This window comes from Tenrec ecaudatus, chromosome 8, assembly GCF_050624435.1.
Source record: "Tenrec ecaudatus isolate mTenEca1 chromosome 8, mTenEca1.hap1, whole genome shotgun sequence".
NCBI classification, from domain to species: Eukaryota; Metazoa; Chordata; class Mammalia; order Afrosoricida; family Tenrecidae; genus Tenrec; species Tenrec ecaudatus.
The window spans coordinates 117,828,236-117,845,579 of record NC_134537.1 but is presented as its reverse complement, the minus strand read 5'-3'; the positions used below and the strand labels follow the sequence as shown (position 1 = coordinate 117,845,579).

Below are 17,344 nucleotides of genomic sequence, written 5' to 3'. Positions count from 1 at the left end.
TCTCAACAATTTTTTTTTGGTTTGGCGTCTTCTGATACCTGATCCCAATGACACCTCATGATCACACAGGCTGGTGTGCTTCTTCCAAGTGGGCTTTTTGCTTCTCTGCTAGATGGCCCCTTGTTTAACTTCAAGCATTTAAGACTCCAGACACTATGTCTTTTGATAACCTGGGACCATCAGCTTTCTTCACATTTTCTTATGCACCCATTTTGTCTTCAGCGATCATGTCAGGAGGGTGACAGTCACATAATGCCCGGTTGTTAGAACAGTGTTGTTCTTGCATTGAGGGAGGGCTTGAACAGGGGCCCAGAGTCCGTCCACTTCTTAAGTGTACTGCCATATAAGTACATGTGCCAATACCTGGCCCTGCTTGATACTTGCCCTCATGAAGAGATCACGTAAGGTGTGGGTGCTATAGCAGTGTGAAGAAACTAGGGGAGCCCCCAGCTATCAGAAACCATAGTCCGAATGGAAGAAGCATGCTAGCCTGTATGATGCAAGGATTGTAAAGAATGTTTAAATTGTGAACACCTGATTTGAAGAAAGCTATGGATAACAGTGAAGCCCAAAATCCATTTGCAGGGTCCACACATGGATTAAGCCTCTGGTGAATCCTGCCCATAGCTGAGGGGTGTTAACATCAGAGTATTGTAGGGGATTATAATGGTTAGGTTAATAAGTACCATTTTATTTGATCCCTTTTGACCCGTTTAAAGGTTCTATCAGTTAAAAAATAAAAAGGGAAGGGGAAATGCACATGGATTAATGAAGCCTCCCGTGAATCCCCTCTGGTTAGACCAGGGATATGACTAGCTTTGATGATATGGCAGGCGTAGCGAGGTTAAAATTGAACACTTTACCGTTTGATCTTCCTTTTGACCCATTTTAAATTTGCTCTACCTTTTAACATTTTATCTCTTTCAACTGGTTTTTCTCAATCTTATTTTGTTATTGTTACCTTTTTTGTACATGAAATCTCTTGAGGCAGTAATGTGATGAATGATTTCCCAGAGGTATGGTGGGAGTTGGGTAGAAACTGGGAATTTAAGAATCATCATACGATTGTGTTTCCATTTAGATTGTGGTATCTTTCTGAACTTTGAAGGTTCCCAAATAGTAAGGAGTCATCGGGTGGCCCAAACGATTAAGCTTTCAACCATTGCCTTAAAGGTTTGCAGTTCAAACCCTCTCAGAGGCACTTGGAAAGTCAGACTTGGTGGCCTGTTTCTGAAAGATAATGCATGGCCTTGGGAACTCTATGGAACAGCGCTAGTGTGCACACATGGGGGTCCTGATCTGAACTCAACACCACCGACAATAAACAAGAAGAAAACAGTTTAGAGAAATGTGAAAGGAATCTATTTGCTCTGAAAGGTATTTAAGTGCACACACCATTATTGCAACTCATAATATATTTATTTTAAAAATACATGCTCGCACGACAAAACATATCTTACAGTGGTAAAGCAAGATTTTATTTAAGACAAGTTCTAAAACATAATCCAATTTTATAAGTAAAAATGCTGATTTTCATTCAAAACATTTCAATTTAAAATTAAGAGTAAGCAAAATGTTTACATTTGCATAAGACCAATGCCTTTGTCGGTTTCTACAGAGAGAATTTCTGAGGGGTGTGTGGCCCTCCAACAGTTTCAATGAAGTGTGACGGTAGACTGAGGCAATACAATTTGGCACCCCTAGTGCAGAACTGGGCAATCCAACGTGCTGTGATACCACCTGTCCTACTGGCAGCACAGGGCCCTGTACTGGCTTGGTGTAGGCCACTGGTCTGTGTATGCGGCGACTGCAGCAGGCCAGGCCCGACAGTGCCCATTGCAGGACGCAGCCACTCCTACGTGAGCCAGAGAGACTCCTTCGTCCTTTTCCATTCCCCTTGACATACTCATGGGATTTAGAACTGAAATCAAGGACCCTAAACCACCTCATCACTTTCCCCTTCATCCCAAGACCCCCACCAGCAGTTGTAGCTATTGACACTCATGAGCCCAGGACCTGTCTAGAGTCCTCATGCTGCTCCCCCCAGCTCTGTGCCAGTGCTCAGGGAGGCTCCTGTAGGTCTACTTTGACAGTGGCTTTGGCCATGGTGGCAAAACAAAGGATGGTCCTCCCAGAAATAGGGCTGCCATGGATTAAACCAGAAGATGGACTATAACCAGTAAGACTAAACTGTGTACATATAGACAATGTTACAAAAACTAATAACTAAGCCAACAACGGCAATAACAGATCAGGCATCTCAAAGCCCAATTAGAAAGCCATTCAAAAATATTTAAATATGATTACATAAGGAGGAAGAAATAAAACGCCCTCTCAGTTAAACATCAAGCAACCTTTTCTCATATCTATATGGCTCTAAAATACATATTTGTTGGTATGACTACTCAAACGCTGATACTTCTCCGCTTGCTATGTTAGGACCTGCTAGGGAACTTTCTGTCAATAGGGTATGGAGAAGGCTGTTTTGGCACTAGCATAAAGAGAAGTCAATTTTTAAAAGCTTTCAAACTCACACTAATCATGTGGAGTTTAATAATCCAGGGTGTAAACCTACCCTGTTAAAATTCTGTGGAAATTGTGCTTTTTGGTGCTAGCTCAATGTCACTTGGGGCATATCAGGATCATCAGGCTCCCATCAGTAAGATGACGTGAGGGAGCTGGAATCTAGGTGCGGCTTTGCTCGAAGGTTAAGCTCTGAGCATTACTGAGTGGCACTGCCTTTGGAGGAGGAGGAAGCTGCTCTGCTCCCTGTCATCAGCGTTGCAGGGACATGCCTGCCCTTTTTCTTCCTTTTCCAGTGTTCATATAAATCTGGAAAGGAATTTGGTAAAATGCTTTGTTTTGCTAATATGCTACATATGCTAATTTAAAATATTTTATTATATAAACAACTACCTAAAAAGCATTCAGGACTCAAAATATTTTGACTACTATTTAAAATAAAAATGTTCTTTAAAAACTCTTTATGCAGAAATCTTGAGAGGCTTAGCTCATTCACAGGAAGATAATTCTGAAATTGTTATTTTCTACCAATGACAGTGGCAGAGTGGGTAAATATTCGGCTGTTAACTAAAAGGTCAGCAATTCAACCCCCCCCCCCAGCCCCTCAGTGGGTGAACGATGCAGCAGTCTGCATCCGTGGGCCACAGCCCTAGGACCCCTGTGTGGCAACTGCTCAAACCTCAAGTCTCGAGGCTACGGTAGCGAAGGCAGTGGGTGACAGCGAAGTTTTATATGTCCACATTGTTTTCTTTAATGTATAAATTTCAAAGACTATTTTACCTTTGGCTTGCTTGATGCTTATCTCTGGGGCTGCGGTTAAACAAAAATCTGCATTTCAGTAGGTATCAAAAGATAAAAGCTTTTAAACTTGAATTTGCACACAGCTACCTCCCAAAACGCAGGGTTGGCATTTCCTTAATGTAGTAACTCACAAATCGTTCCCTCTTTTAAGAGGGTAACCTACAGGTGCTACTGGGGAAGTTTCTCACAGAAAATGCCAAGTGCTATTTTCTAGTATAAAAGAGAAAAGCGGTCTTACTCTACGACCGTAAAGAGAATGTGCACTTTTCTTTTTATTATTTCAATTTCTGAAGAGGTATTTATATATGCTTGACTGATTACTTGTCAACGATATATAAAACATTTTGGTAATCCAAATGAAAAAGAACATTTTATCTCAAAGGTTATGAATTCAAATATAGGGAGAGAGCTGGTATAAGAAGGGGTATAGTACTGGCTTTTACTAATAAACATAGAGATACATAAGTCAGAGAAGGTGCAAGAGAAACAAGTACACAGAAATACTCTAAGGCCCTCCACCCCGACTCCATTTCAGACTAGGAAGCACCTGTTATAATGTCCTAGAGAATAATTTCATATTAGAAACAGTATAAATATCTTAAAGAATATAGCTATAGAAAATATTGTCCATATAAAATTGCTGAATACTTCAAAATACTTAAAAACCTAAAAATTTTATATAAGCATACCTATCAGATATAAGTTGGGCTTCTGATACTTAAAAATAGCATTTCCAAAGCCCATGATAGACCCAACTTACTTATACATTGATACTTGAAATATATGTAGATATATTGATATATAGATATACACACACCCACACATAAAAGTGTTTACATATTTGCATGTGTGCTCATGTGCACACATACACTCTTACTTGAATCTTCACAAAAGGGGGAGGGAAAGCAGAGTCACCAGCAGTGTGGTTTATACTATAGACATGTGTTTAGAATCGATATTTCATTTCGTGTGGAAACACAATTATTTTTATTCTAATGGAATAGAATGGGCATCGTACTTCCAGCTGCCTATCAGATTCTCATGGCATTTCTGGATTTTGTTAGTGAAAGAGTTAAAGGCTCACATGTCAGATTTCTCATGCACCCAAGGGCTATTCCTGATGGACTGTCGAATAAATAGGGTTGTTGACGGTGTGCTGCTGCAACGGGGAGGTGTATGACTTCACCTACCCTAAGTCCTTCCATGTCCCCACTTGCTCATCTAACCCCCCCTCTCTAGCAAAACATGCAGCTTGAAAGAAAACACTGAGCTTCAAGTTTGACCATGTGCACCCTGGGACGTGTGGAATGTCAGCTCTGATTTCTTTGTCAGGGTGCTACAATATAGCAGCCAGAAAACCAGGCTTTCTTCCTGTTTATTTGATAGGTAATTGCTATCAATGTTTAAACAAATCAATCACAACTTGTTTAATGGCACCAATAAAACAACTGACTTCTCAGAAGAGATGTCAGAAAATAAATGTTCTCCTGGTCTTTGGATTAACCTGGTGGATTGGTGTGCACGGTTACCATTCACTACAAGTATCCTGGGCGTGTAACTCACAACATAAATCTAGTTTCTCACTACATTTATCAAACCACTTTAAGAAAAACTATCCCATGAGAAGTAAAACACGCACACTTTAGCTAAATAGCGCATTATCAGAAAGCCCTATTAAATAAAATACAGCAAACTGGAGGATCTTACATGCAAAAAAAGAGTTCATAATTTTAATTCAAATTGATTTTTAGATTGAAGTTTAAAATAATTGTATTTGAACAAAACATCTCCCCCATCCCCACCCCACCCCTAACGACTGATGGGTTACTAGAGAATACTGGGGTGTACATGAAGAGCTTTAATGTAGTCATATGAGAAGAAATGAAGTCAAAGTGCTAAATAACGTATTCAAAGGGGGAGAACACCCCTAAGGTCTCCGGGAGAAACATCAGAGGCAAAGTTGGTAGGAACCCATGAGATTGGGCCAAATATCCCCGAACATCTGAACAGGCACCATGAAATCAGAAAGAGCGCCCTTTCTCTTGTACCCCTCTCCTTTCCTTGTTTTCCTGTACTAGAGATAACATGTGCTCTTGTAGCCCTGCACACCAAGGGCAAGACAACAAACCCAAACAAAACAAAACAGGAGTGAATTCTGTGCCTGACGAGGCTAAGAAATCTACAGTGTGACTAGTTATTCACAAAATGGGGAATTATATGAATCACAATGCCAATCGTGTGACCTGGGCGACAAGATTGGCTTATATTAAGTGACTTTTAAAGCACGCCTGCTTGGTTAATCTTGTTATCCGAGCATGGGTCTAACTCTTGGATCTCACAGGAGTTTTCTGCTTTGCTTGCTAGCAAGAAGGGCCCCCCCCCCCCCCCGAGAGAGCACGCTGTTTCCACAGGCCTCTGACTGGGCAGGCATTCACAGCATGAGCCCTCCTGTGGAGGAGGGCTCACTCAAAGGAGACAAGAGTTCACCAGGGTGCCACCCAGTGACAGCATGGCACCCCGTGCTGTGCAGTAGAGCAGAAACTAACACCCTTACTGGCTAAAGGGTTAGCGAACAGGTCAAGGCCTTGTTAGCCAGGCCAAACCAAGCCTGTGGAAACTGCTGCTGCCCTCTGCCCACAAACACCACCGACAGGCAACCGGATGGGTAAGTACACTTGTTAGCATGCTCTATATAAGGACACACACAACCACGCTTCTTTTCCATTTCAGTATGTGTAGTACGTGCTGCCAATTGATGACAACATGGAAGAACTGAAATGCTGTAAAACACCAACAACTTTCCACATCCACACTCACACGGGGGGTGGGGGGAGGGGGAGGCATCCCTGAGGGAGAGCTCAGGTGAGTGTCGCCCCAGGCACATGATTCACCACATGAGGAAGTGCTGCCCAGAAGAGTAAGTAGAAACTAGGGCAAACTACGTCCATAGCACACTTGTGAAAACCTAGCATGATAATATGACATCCTGCCACGGCTGGCTCCATGGCGGCGTGTGAGTTAGGACCGTGGGCCGGCTCTGCGCCTGCAAGCATTAGCATTCACTGGTATTTTCATGGAATAAGAAGGGCAAGGTGCGGCCTCTTTGATGACGGTTATTTGTTTGTATGGTGGATTTTCCTTCTGCGGCTCCATTGCTGTTGCCTGCATAAGCATCCTCCTCCTCCTCCTCCTCCTCTTCTTCCTCTTCCTCCTCCTCCTCATCTTCTTCATCCCTCGATTTACCTTCCACGCTGTGTCTAATGCCATAAGCAAAGTAAATCAGGAAACCTTTGGGGGAGGAGGAAAAAAAATTCATGCTTTAGGTATGTCCGGCTGAAATGGTTTTAATAAGGACAGTGTAACACAGAAACGGCGAGACCATTTCCCCTTCTTTGTGGGCTAGTTCGGAAGGCTGGAACACACACACAGGCTACCCCGCAGAGGCCTTCTACATAACTATTTCCCAGGAGAATGTACCTTTTTTGGTTTCAATAAATCAAATCCATAGAAAATGTTTCTTTTAATAAAAGTTTTCTGGACAATGTTTATGTGGAAAAGAAAAACTGTATTTCTTCAAAACTCAAGCTAACATTTTCAACCAAAGGTTAGGTGGGGTAGTCTCAAGTTACACCCTAAATAAATAGGGGCATGGCCAGGGTGGCCGTCAGACATTTTGGGAAGCCCACCTAGCCTTCACAGAGAGGACATGGATGTCCCTTACCAGGGGCAGTGTACACAAGCAAATGTTTATGAACAGCCACGCTGACCGGGGACTAGTGGTGTAGGGGGCAATTCAAGCATGGTGCTGTGGGTGACACACTGGGCCGCTAACCAGTTCAAAACCACCAGCCTCTCAAGGGGGAAAGAGGTGGCTTTTGACTCCCATCACAAGTTAGTCTCAGAAACCGACAGGGCCTGTCCTCCTCTGTCCCATAGGGTCACTACGAATCTAGACTCTACAGCAGGGAGAAGACTTAAGGCAAGCAGCAAAGTGGTTGGAGAGAAGGTAGGGAGGGTGGAGCGTCCTCCAGATACAAACCTCTTCTGGGCTTGCAGGAGAGTCTTGCCAGGACCCGGACTCTGAAATAGCAGGGCCACCTGACCCGGTCCTCACAGTGACAGCAACAGGAGTAACATAGAGTAACCGGTTTTGACGGAGAACTTTTGACCTAAAGCAAATACCTTCTAATTTTCTGCACAGCGTGACCTCCAAAACTTGGATGCAACTCAAATGTGGATGTGGGGGCAGTGGACAAGATGGACTGCAGATGAAATCTCCATGGGCCCGACTGGATCAGTGTCTTATATTTGAAATTAATTTATAGCCCAGACAAACACCTATGCACAAGGGAACGAGGAGGCTAAGATTCATTTTTCTTAAGCCAACTGGGGGACTGTCAGAAACCAGACACTCCCAGACTCCTCTCAGCCTACCCAGCCGGTAGAGGCCAGGCTCTCACGTCCCACGTCTTCACCCCGCAGCCTTTACCGCACGCTTTGGAGCCTGTTTGAGCTTCAGTGACAACTAACTTAAGTTTCTAACTCAAATTTCACATAGGGATCTGAATCAGTCAATGAAAACCAGACCACCTTACAGTTATAAATAAGCTGCGTCAAATTACTCAATGCTAGATTCCACTCCAGGACTCTAATAATAACACATTTATATCTCAGGGAAGGAAGTGCATGCCAACAGCCCTTCCAGAATGTCTCCAGAAATCCACTGGCGTTCACGGGAAGGACTGGCTTTGGAGTCCATCTCGGATTGCGCTTCACAAGGTCAATCAGCGGAGTTTTGTTGGCTCCAATTTTTCCCGTCCACAACTTGGAGAAAATAGAACCCACCACAAAGAGCACTGGGGGGGGGGCAGGGAAGGGAAGCAGGAAAGGTTATGTAAAGACAACTGGGGACATACGAAGGCAGAGAGTGTCAGTTAGTGTCTCCTTATGTGGAAAGAGGTTGGAAATGAGAATCTGCGAGAGCCCTTGTTGCCAGGAAGGGGACGGGTGCTTTCCGCTAACCAGAGCAGGACCCAGGAGCAAGCAAGCCCAAGTTGAGAATGCCACAGCATGGCAGGACCTACCAAGTGCCATCCAGATGCTAAATCGGACCCAAGTGTCAGCACTCAATTGGACCATCAGGTAAATGTTCACAAGGATGCTGAATGCCGGTAAAAATGGCAAGAATGGTACCTAAGGAAGAGAAATGAGTTTTGTTTTTAATGTACTCGGAATTTGAAAGCATATTCTTCAAATGATTTCAACACTGTAGCAATTAATTTTTCATATATAAGGGGGCTTAACAAGTTTGTGGACATATTCCATTATCTTTTGATTCCATTTTCCCATGAACTTTCTGAAGCCTCATGCCCCTTCCCCCTGGCATATTTTCACACGGGGTCACTAAGTTTATATTCTCATGAAAAGGACAATGGGAACAAGGATCATTCTTCCAGAGAACACTTAAAGAGGGATTCATATGCATTCCCAGCCGCCCAAAGCAGCCTGGGCTTCATCAAGCCCATGAACACCTGCATCATCACTAAGACTATCCAGTTCTGATCTTGAGAATGGCATGTTTCCAGAACTCTGGATCCACATGGAATCCCAGGGGGACAATTTCAGGAAGCTCTCTCTTCAAGCTGAAACCTGCTCTTTAAAACAAGATAGGATCATTTCACTTGCAAAAAAGAAGGGGAATGGCGGAAAGCAGCCTGCTGCTGGGAGGGCACTGGACTTCCGAGATGAAGATCCTCCAAGGATCCGGGCCTGCTAACTGCAAAGCTGGTGGTTCACACCCAAGCTGGTGGTTCACACCCACCGGCTGCTCCTTGGGAGGAAAATGAAGCTGTCTAGCCCCGTTGAAGTGGATGGCCTCAGAAACCCAAAGGAGCAGTTCTCCTCTGTCTTCCAGGGTCACTGTGGGTTGAAATGGACTTGACGGCAGTGGGTTTTTAACATTTCCGACAGATTCCCTGATCAGAAACAGCTGAAACCCAGCCCTGGCGAGAGAGGCTGCGCCTCATGTTTTCTGAAGTGCAGCTCTCTCGGCACTTACCATAAAGGCTACCTTCTGCTGGTTCTGGGGCTGCCTCCAGATGGTGAGAACGATGGCAACGCAGAGCACAAGCAGCACCGAGAGGAGAGCCACGCTCCAGGCCTCCATGCTGGCGATGGCCTCCACTCCGTAGGTGGTCAGGATGCTCAGGCCCAAGACCAGAAACGCTGGGGAAACAAAGGCAGTGCCACACGCTCTTCACTGGAATTCCTCACTTCAAACAGGGCGCTTGGATAAGACAAAGGCCTTTACAAAGACTCTTCCCTTTGTGCGGTCTTCTGTTTCATTGTGGGAAGAGACTGCCGACCTTAGTGCTTTGAGCCTCGCTGCTCACTTCTTCCTTCCTGTCTCCTCCCCAGGGGAGTCTCACCTCTAAGCCCGGCCATCGGGCTTACGCTGCCACTGTCCGAGCTATTTAGGTCTGGTTGTGCATGAACTGTGCACTCCAAATACACATTGGAATCTTAGCCCCTACACCTAGGTGTGTGTGTGGGGGATCCTGTTTATAAACCGGTACTTCTTGGTTATGTTACTACGTCTGTATCAGCAGGGTGTGTGCTAAATCTGAGCTCTTCTGGCTTATCAGGAGTAGCACAGGCAGAGACAAAACTGCACAACTTTTGCTGAAAGTGGCTTTCTGGTGAGATCCTTGAGGAGCTGAGAACTAGGGTCAACGAGAGCCGAGAGAAACAAGGATCTTTCCCAGAGAAGACAGAGGGGTTGTTTTAGAACTGGCACCCTTGAGAAAATTACATGGTTCCTTCAAGGCACCCCTTTGGGGTGCTTGTCACGGCAGCTCTAGCTAACAGAGAGTGCCACCGCCACCATTCCCCTCACACCTGGTCCACCTCCGCGCAGTCAGCGGGCTCCGGAGGACTTACCCAGTAATCCTACCAGGATGCTCACGAGAGAAGCCGACACCGATGTGGGCAGAGGGGAGGGTTTGATGAGGAGCCTGAGGCTGAATCCCTGGCCCTGCAGCATGGTGACCTGGGACCCGTTCTTGGAGGCTGGGCTGGCACACGACTGTAGAGCTTCTTTCTCAGGAGAATATTTGGGTTGCTGATAGGACAAGCCAGGCTGGTACCTATCCCCAAAGAAACACCGTGTTTATTTGGCCAAAAGGAACAGGCACCTGTTAAACAAACACTCTGAAGCTAGATGAGCAGTGTGGGAGGCTATGAGGTCATGTTCACAGGGAAGGAATTAGGATGTTGCTACAACTCAAGGAGGTTGTAACTGAATGCCATGTAACTGTATGTGCACACTTTCACTGAACACAGAAAACAAAGCAGTACTTGAAGGCAAAAACGAAAGAAATGTAATCTAAAATTCTAAATAAGACATCTAAGGCTTAGGGCCGCAGCTTATGCAGCGGCTACCATACGAACAAGCAAGCAGGCTTACGGGGAAATTCCATTCTCTTTATTTCCACTTTCCAGAAACTCTTTGAAGCCCCCTCCCCACACCCCATGCTGCCTGACCTCGTGTCTGAATGGGCGAGGCTCGGGCGCAGGCTCCATAAAATACCTGTAGCAACTTGGAATTTCCCAAGAGCCACTTCACTAGAAGGTTTTTAGTCAGACACAAAGGAAAGCTAGCTCTGTTTACCTCAAAATGATTCCTTGGGAAATATCTGGGTCCAAAGGAAATGTAGTTAACCAAAACAGCCAGAAAACTCTGGCTAAGCATCAGCTACAGAACAAAGAATAAAATCCTCTCTGTTTGGCATACAAAGGCCTCATCACAACTTGCCTCTCGACCGCATCTCTTCAACTTCCTAACCTGATTCTTCTAGGTAAACCCCAGCCATGCACGGCTTTTCCCTCTGCTCTGTCCATGTCTTTTACAGCCTGTGTTACCTCTACTGTGTGCCCTGAACCCTCTCAGTGTGGCCTATTTCCCTTTGAGCTCCTGTCTTATTTATGTTTGGAACAACATTTCCCTCCATATATAGAAGAAAAATGCTCACTGGAAAGAAAAAGGAAAAAAAACACACAAAAGTATAAAGAAAATTACAATCATCCATTTCCAAATTAATCACTACCAGTATTTTGGTAAAATCTGATACAATTTCATGTAGGTATCTAAGTATGTACATATAGACACATAGTCATACGAATGCACACAGCCACACATACACACACATGGTGGCACAATGGTTAAGCTCTCAGTTCTAGCTGACAGGTTGGAGGTTCAAACCTACCAGGCAGTCTGCAGAGAAAAGACCTGATGAAGTAGTCCTGTAACGATTTCAGTCTAGGAAAGCTTACGGAGCAGGTCTACTCTGTCATATAAGATTGTTACGTGGTAAGAGCCAATTCTACACCACAGTCACAACAATCCAAGTCTACACACACAACCCTAGACGGACATCGAAATCCACAGATGCTGACTCCCTTATATAAAATGGGATAGTATTTGTATGTAATTTGTGCACATCCTCTATAATAATCTAATCCTCTAGATTATTTGTATTACCTAGCACAATGTAAACACTACGCACAAAGCCCCTTTCACACTCTCTTGGCCTTTCTCTGAGGGATGGATCTGGCCACTTAATTGCTTGTTAGCAGCCTTGTTTTTCACAGAAACAAAGGATGCACACAGCACAAGTTGCAAACCAACATCCCAAAGGAAACATTGCTCAAATGAGTGCTGGAGAGAGATGAGGGGTCTATGGGAGGGCGGAGGCCACAGCACTGCATTCATGTGAATTCAGCGGAGGGCTCAGTGCCTGGCATATTTCAATTTTTATTTTCTGAAAATTTTTTTCCCAAGTAGCTGCAGTCCGTGGTTGTTTGAATTGGTAGCTCTTGAAACCATGGATATGGTTGTCTGACTATGGTTTTCCATATAAACTGCTGAGGTATTATTTGAATAAACTCAAATGTGTGTGTAGTTTTACAATCTAAAATTGATACATTTCCCCATGCAATTTAATATAATTTTATTTGTTGTGTAAGAATCCACTGAATCAACACATTTACTCACGAGTAAAGTCAGGTGAGCTCAGTATTTTTACTTTTGTAAATCACCTTTCTACATTTCTCTGTGTGTATCTCTCTGATTACATTTTTATAAAAATCTTAGCACTTCAATTATTAAGACAAAATGCATGAGTATTTGTAAGTTCTCTCTATACATTGTGAGGGAGCTCTGGTGGCTCAGTGGTTAGGAGTTAGGCAGTCAGCTGTTCGAAACCACAATCCGCTCTAGTTACCATCTCATAAATCCACAGGGTACAGTACTACCCTATCCTTTAGGATTGCTATGAATCAGAATCAGGTCCATGGGAGTGACTTTTATACACAAATCAGCTAACCTATCACTCATCAATTAAATTATATCTGATTCTTTGCTAAGGTCAAGTTCAGACGAGTCGTCCATGACTGTACAGAGACTGTAGCTCCTGTGAGATTGCTAAACTTGAACTTGAAGTGAGCCCTGCTTTTCTGTACTCCCCATGTCCCACAGCACAGACACCCTTCAGAACCACCTTCCAACCAGGAGCGCTCACCTGAGGATGAGGACACAGGCCGCAACCAGAGAGTAGGCCAGAAGAGTACCAATGGACATCATGTCCACAAGAGCCTTCAGGTCAAACAGAAAGGCCATCACGGCTAAGGGGAACAAAAAAGAAAGGTGAAAAAAGAGACCGATGACAAAACCCTATTCAGGAAATAGCTTCCAAGTTAGGGCCAAATGATGGACACTTTCTGTTTTAGTGCCAATGAGGATCTGTCAAGTACAAAACCTATCTACCCTGAACACTTACATAAACATCAAAATAGTGAAACTATTTCATTTGAATTCCCCAAATAGTTGGCCCTATCTATGACAGTAAATAGACACTATCCATATTACATTTACATGGTGCTTCAGACCTCTCAGCAAACCTTATATGTCTATGATCATATTTTATCTTCTACTGGATAATCCAATGAGATAAGGAGGGATTAGATTCAGCTACATGAACAGCCTGGTATTCATCAAGTTTTGACATTAAAAAACAAAAACCAGCAATTCCATATAATTTGATCTATCATGACTACTATCCTCATCTTTAGAATCAGACTTAAGTTATAACAAGGTAGAGGCAATGTTCCACTAAACAACCCTGTAGATTTATTTTAGCACAATATCGTGTTTCTTTAAATGCACCCCATACCTTACCCTACAAGCTTCTCATTGCTAGTATACGCATTAAAAAAAAATTACCTGCCATCAGGCCAAATCTGACTCATGGCAACCCTATGGGACAGGGTAAAACTGTCCCTGGGGGTTTCCAATCTGTAACTCTTCCCCCACCCCAATCTGTAACTATTTCTGGGAGTAGAAAGCTTCCTGGTTCTTCTGAGGAGCTGGCTGGTGGTTTCGAACTGCTGACTTTGTAGCTCAATGCGTAACCACTCTATCACCTGGCTCCTTCATACATTACATTACTGAGATTTCAATATGTTTTGTGAAAATCACCAAGAAACAAACTCAATGCTATCAAGTCAATTCTGACTCCCAGTGACCCTATAGGACAGGGTAGAACTGCCCTTCTGGGTTCCCGAGACTAACTCTGAATAGGGGTAAAAAGCCTCATCTTTCTCCCGTGAGAACCTCAGGTAGTGAAAACAGGGTACAAGTTCTCTGATTTCATTTATAAATGAGCAAAGCAGTATGTGAAGGAAAGTAGCAAATCATAAAAGTATTTTTAGAACCTTTAAAAGAAAGCCTATTATAATGATCTCATTCTAATTATTTATTTTAATATCTGATTGATTATACTACCAAATTAAATTCTTTCTAAATGAAGATACCTTAAAAACGACAATAAGAACAAAATGCTAACAAATTAGAGTATTCTTGGCTAAATTTATTAGAACAAAAAATTATGGAGAAAATGTTTGATCTTTTGTCTAGAAAAGCTCAAATGCTATTTCCAATATCATAAAGCACTCACTATTTTAGTAATAAAGTAGGCCCTAGATTATTGAAGGCAATTTCCTTTCTACAGGGATGGAAACTAAAGCCCTGAAAAGATAAATGACTTGCCTTTTCAACTCTATTTGCTAAAGGGCCAAATTTACTATAAAATTTCCACAAAATTAGGAGGTGAAGGCATGTACTTTCTCATCCTGCAAAAATTCAACTTCACACATAAGTAATGTTACATTAAGTATTATCTAGCCTATTTTCCCTCCAAGTCAAACCCTCAACACAATGATCGTTTTGGTATAAATTTCAACCAACAAGACCATTTTATCTATAATGTTTGCCGAGGTCCTTCTCCTCCTTCCAAATCCAGATCCTTTAAGGCCACTCTCTCCTCTATCTATAAAATACCTTTGAAAATTTCAGCCCAGAATCGGATTCTGGTCAAAGATACTACACATAAAATCATGACATGCCATTATTTCCTGAACTCTTACTTCAGCACTAAAACAGCTGAAAGGGAAACCAGCCCTGAAGGAGTAATTTCAGAGGATATGAGTGTTGATAAGTGTGAGAGAACCAGGATGCCCCAGGACACAGGGATACCCATGTTTGAGGGCAGTGACTGGAATGACCAAGAATATGTTGTCCTTGGCATTCTTATGCTCACTTAAGAATGGGCACAGCTGAGGGTTTCTGTTCTGAAAAATCTAGCTGAAAAGAAAATCCTATGGCCCCTTCTTGCTATTGCAATATTTCCTTTATATCCTGGACAAAAACATAACAAAACATGTAATCATCATCTTAAATTAACATTTAAAAATTAATGAATTATTCCTTAATTATGATTGTAGGCATCCAGAACACATAATGCCACGTGTCCGTGCATCAATCAATACAGAATTTGATACCTGACATAGCATGAAGAGCCACTGCAGCCCCCTGTACGTTTATTAGGGCCGACAGGTAAAGTCACGACAGAGTAAAACAAGCAAAGGGGCAGTGGAGAATGAATGTCAGTGCACACCAGCACCTTGATTTTCAGTTGTCATCCAGTGCTCATACCCAGATTGAGCAGTGATTCTGTCCATAATTTCCATGCACAGAAAGCCGGCCCGCTTTTGATAAGTCCATGCATGAGCACAACATGTCCGCGTCCAATGCTGAAGAAGCCTGTTTGTAACGCTTACCAGAAATGAGCCCTGCTGTCAACGTGGCAGCAACTGGTGACTGCCTCTTACTCACTCTGGCAAGAAATCTAAACAGTAAACCGTCCCGGGCCATGGCAAACAGAATTCGGGGTAAAGGGAACATAGAACCCAGAAGACTAGAACAGAGAAAGTCATAATCCACATGTGAGAGGTTATTCATACTTTAGGAAGCACATACAGGCAAAGACTCCGCAGAGCAGAACCTCTGTACAAACAAACAAAATCAAAACAGAAAGCATTTACCCGAAACATGTATTGACCTTCATGTAAATAACTGACAGCCGCCTACTTTCCTGCTTCTCACTGTCCTAGACAGAAAAGATCACCCTCTTCTTAGAGGGGTTAACTGTCTCTCACCTGCCACGGCGCCTGATGATAAAGTAGCGATTACCGGCGTCTTCGTTTTGGAATTGATTTGAGCTAGACATTTGAAAAGCAACCCATCCTCCGCCATAGCATAGATTACACGAGGCATTGGGAAAATGGATCCAAGAAGACTGAGTGAAAAGCAAACACATGCAGAATGGCAAACATATTTCAAGCAAGATTATATCCAAGAAATGAAGCATAATGGAATAAAACTCCGCACAATTGCTTTAATTATGAAATCTCATCATTGTAAAAAATGCATTCTGATTGGGTGTTTAATTATACACAGGCTGGCAATATTTCTGTTACGGTGCATACTATTCTCTCACAGATAGCTGCCCAGCCAGCGACATTACCAGATTAAAAATACTGTGATAATTTGTAAAGATTCACGATTATAAATTAAATGAATTAATTAAAGCTTTGGAAAAAACAACCAAAAAACCCAAGCCAAGCCTATTATTAAAACATCTTTAGCAGCAATATTTCAGAAATTATTATTCTTAAATTGATACCTAATTAGAAATTAAACCATTATTTCAACAGTCACCCCATTTATTCCAATAATTATGTATTTTGCATATTTATTTTGCCATTATTTTTCTCTTACACAGCTTGGTCATCGATCAAATTAGTAATAATTACCACGATCATAAGATAATCAAGATGGAAAAAGGTTAAAAAGACATTCAACTTCCTGTCAATTTAGTGGCCACGATGAAAAATTATTAACAGTGAAGTTTAGAAAAACTACGTTTGCTTAAGTTGTTTTGAATTACTGGTGTGCTTAGTACTTCCACACATGACTTAACTGTGAAAACCACCATTTGAGAAGAAGGAGATTGTATTTTTAAAACCCCCCTTCCTTCCTTCTTATGGAGGTAGTGCTTGGCCACAGATGGATCTTTGTCTACCTCTTCTAAAACCCAGGTCTAATGGATCTTCACAGGTCAGCCTTTTGAGACTACTATTTGAAGCTACTCAAAATAAACCTCAGACTAACCGAGGGCTGAAAACCCAATATAACTTCTAATTGTTAACATAGCATTAGATTAAGTTAATTAATAATTTAAAGAGGTAACAACTGGTTTTAATATTTGTTTACTAATCATTTACTCTATATTTTCCATAGAAAATAAAAAAGAATTAAGCTTTGTTGAATTATATATCAAGATCATTCCCCCCTTCTTTTTCAGACCTTCAGAAAATCTTCAGTTTAAAATACTCATGATTCAGGTAAAGAGATGGGCTGTCATATGACTAAAATTAAGTATCTTATTTATATCACCAATGCTTAAGAAATCTGAGGAATGAGTCTTAAATGTAAACAAACAAAGAACTTTTTAGGGGGGGAGGGGGAGCGGGGAGGGAAAAAAAGGCAAACGAGCTGATTCCAGGAACTCAAGTGGAAGGCGAATTTTGAGAATGACGAGGGCAAGGAATGTATAAGGGTGCT

At 42.6% G+C, this 17,344-nt stretch overlaps 1 protein-coding gene across 1 annotated transcript in view; it reads right to left on the bottom strand.

The window, feature by feature from the left end:
• Nucleotides 1-1,456: 1,456 nt before the first annotated feature.
• SLC7A2 (solute carrier family 7 member 2) overlaps nt 1,457-17,344 on the bottom strand; it is a 58,693-nt gene continuing 42,805 nt past the window's right edge. Inside the window, exons 7-12 of the mRNA XM_075556770.1 lie at nt 15,877-16,016; nt 12,903-13,005; nt 10,264-10,469; nt 9,383-9,549; nt 8,409-8,517; nt 1,457-6,612 (exon numbers count right to left, since the gene is read on the bottom strand). Coding sequence (XP_075412885.1) covers nt 6,377-6,612; nt 8,409-8,517; nt 9,383-9,549; nt 10,264-10,469; nt 12,903-13,005; nt 15,877-16,016 — 961 coding nt within the window. The 3' untranslated portion in view covers nt 1,457-6,376. The remainder of the gene's footprint in view (nt 6,613-8,408; nt 8,518-9,382; nt 9,550-10,263; nt 10,470-12,902; nt 13,006-15,876; nt 16,017-17,344) is intronic.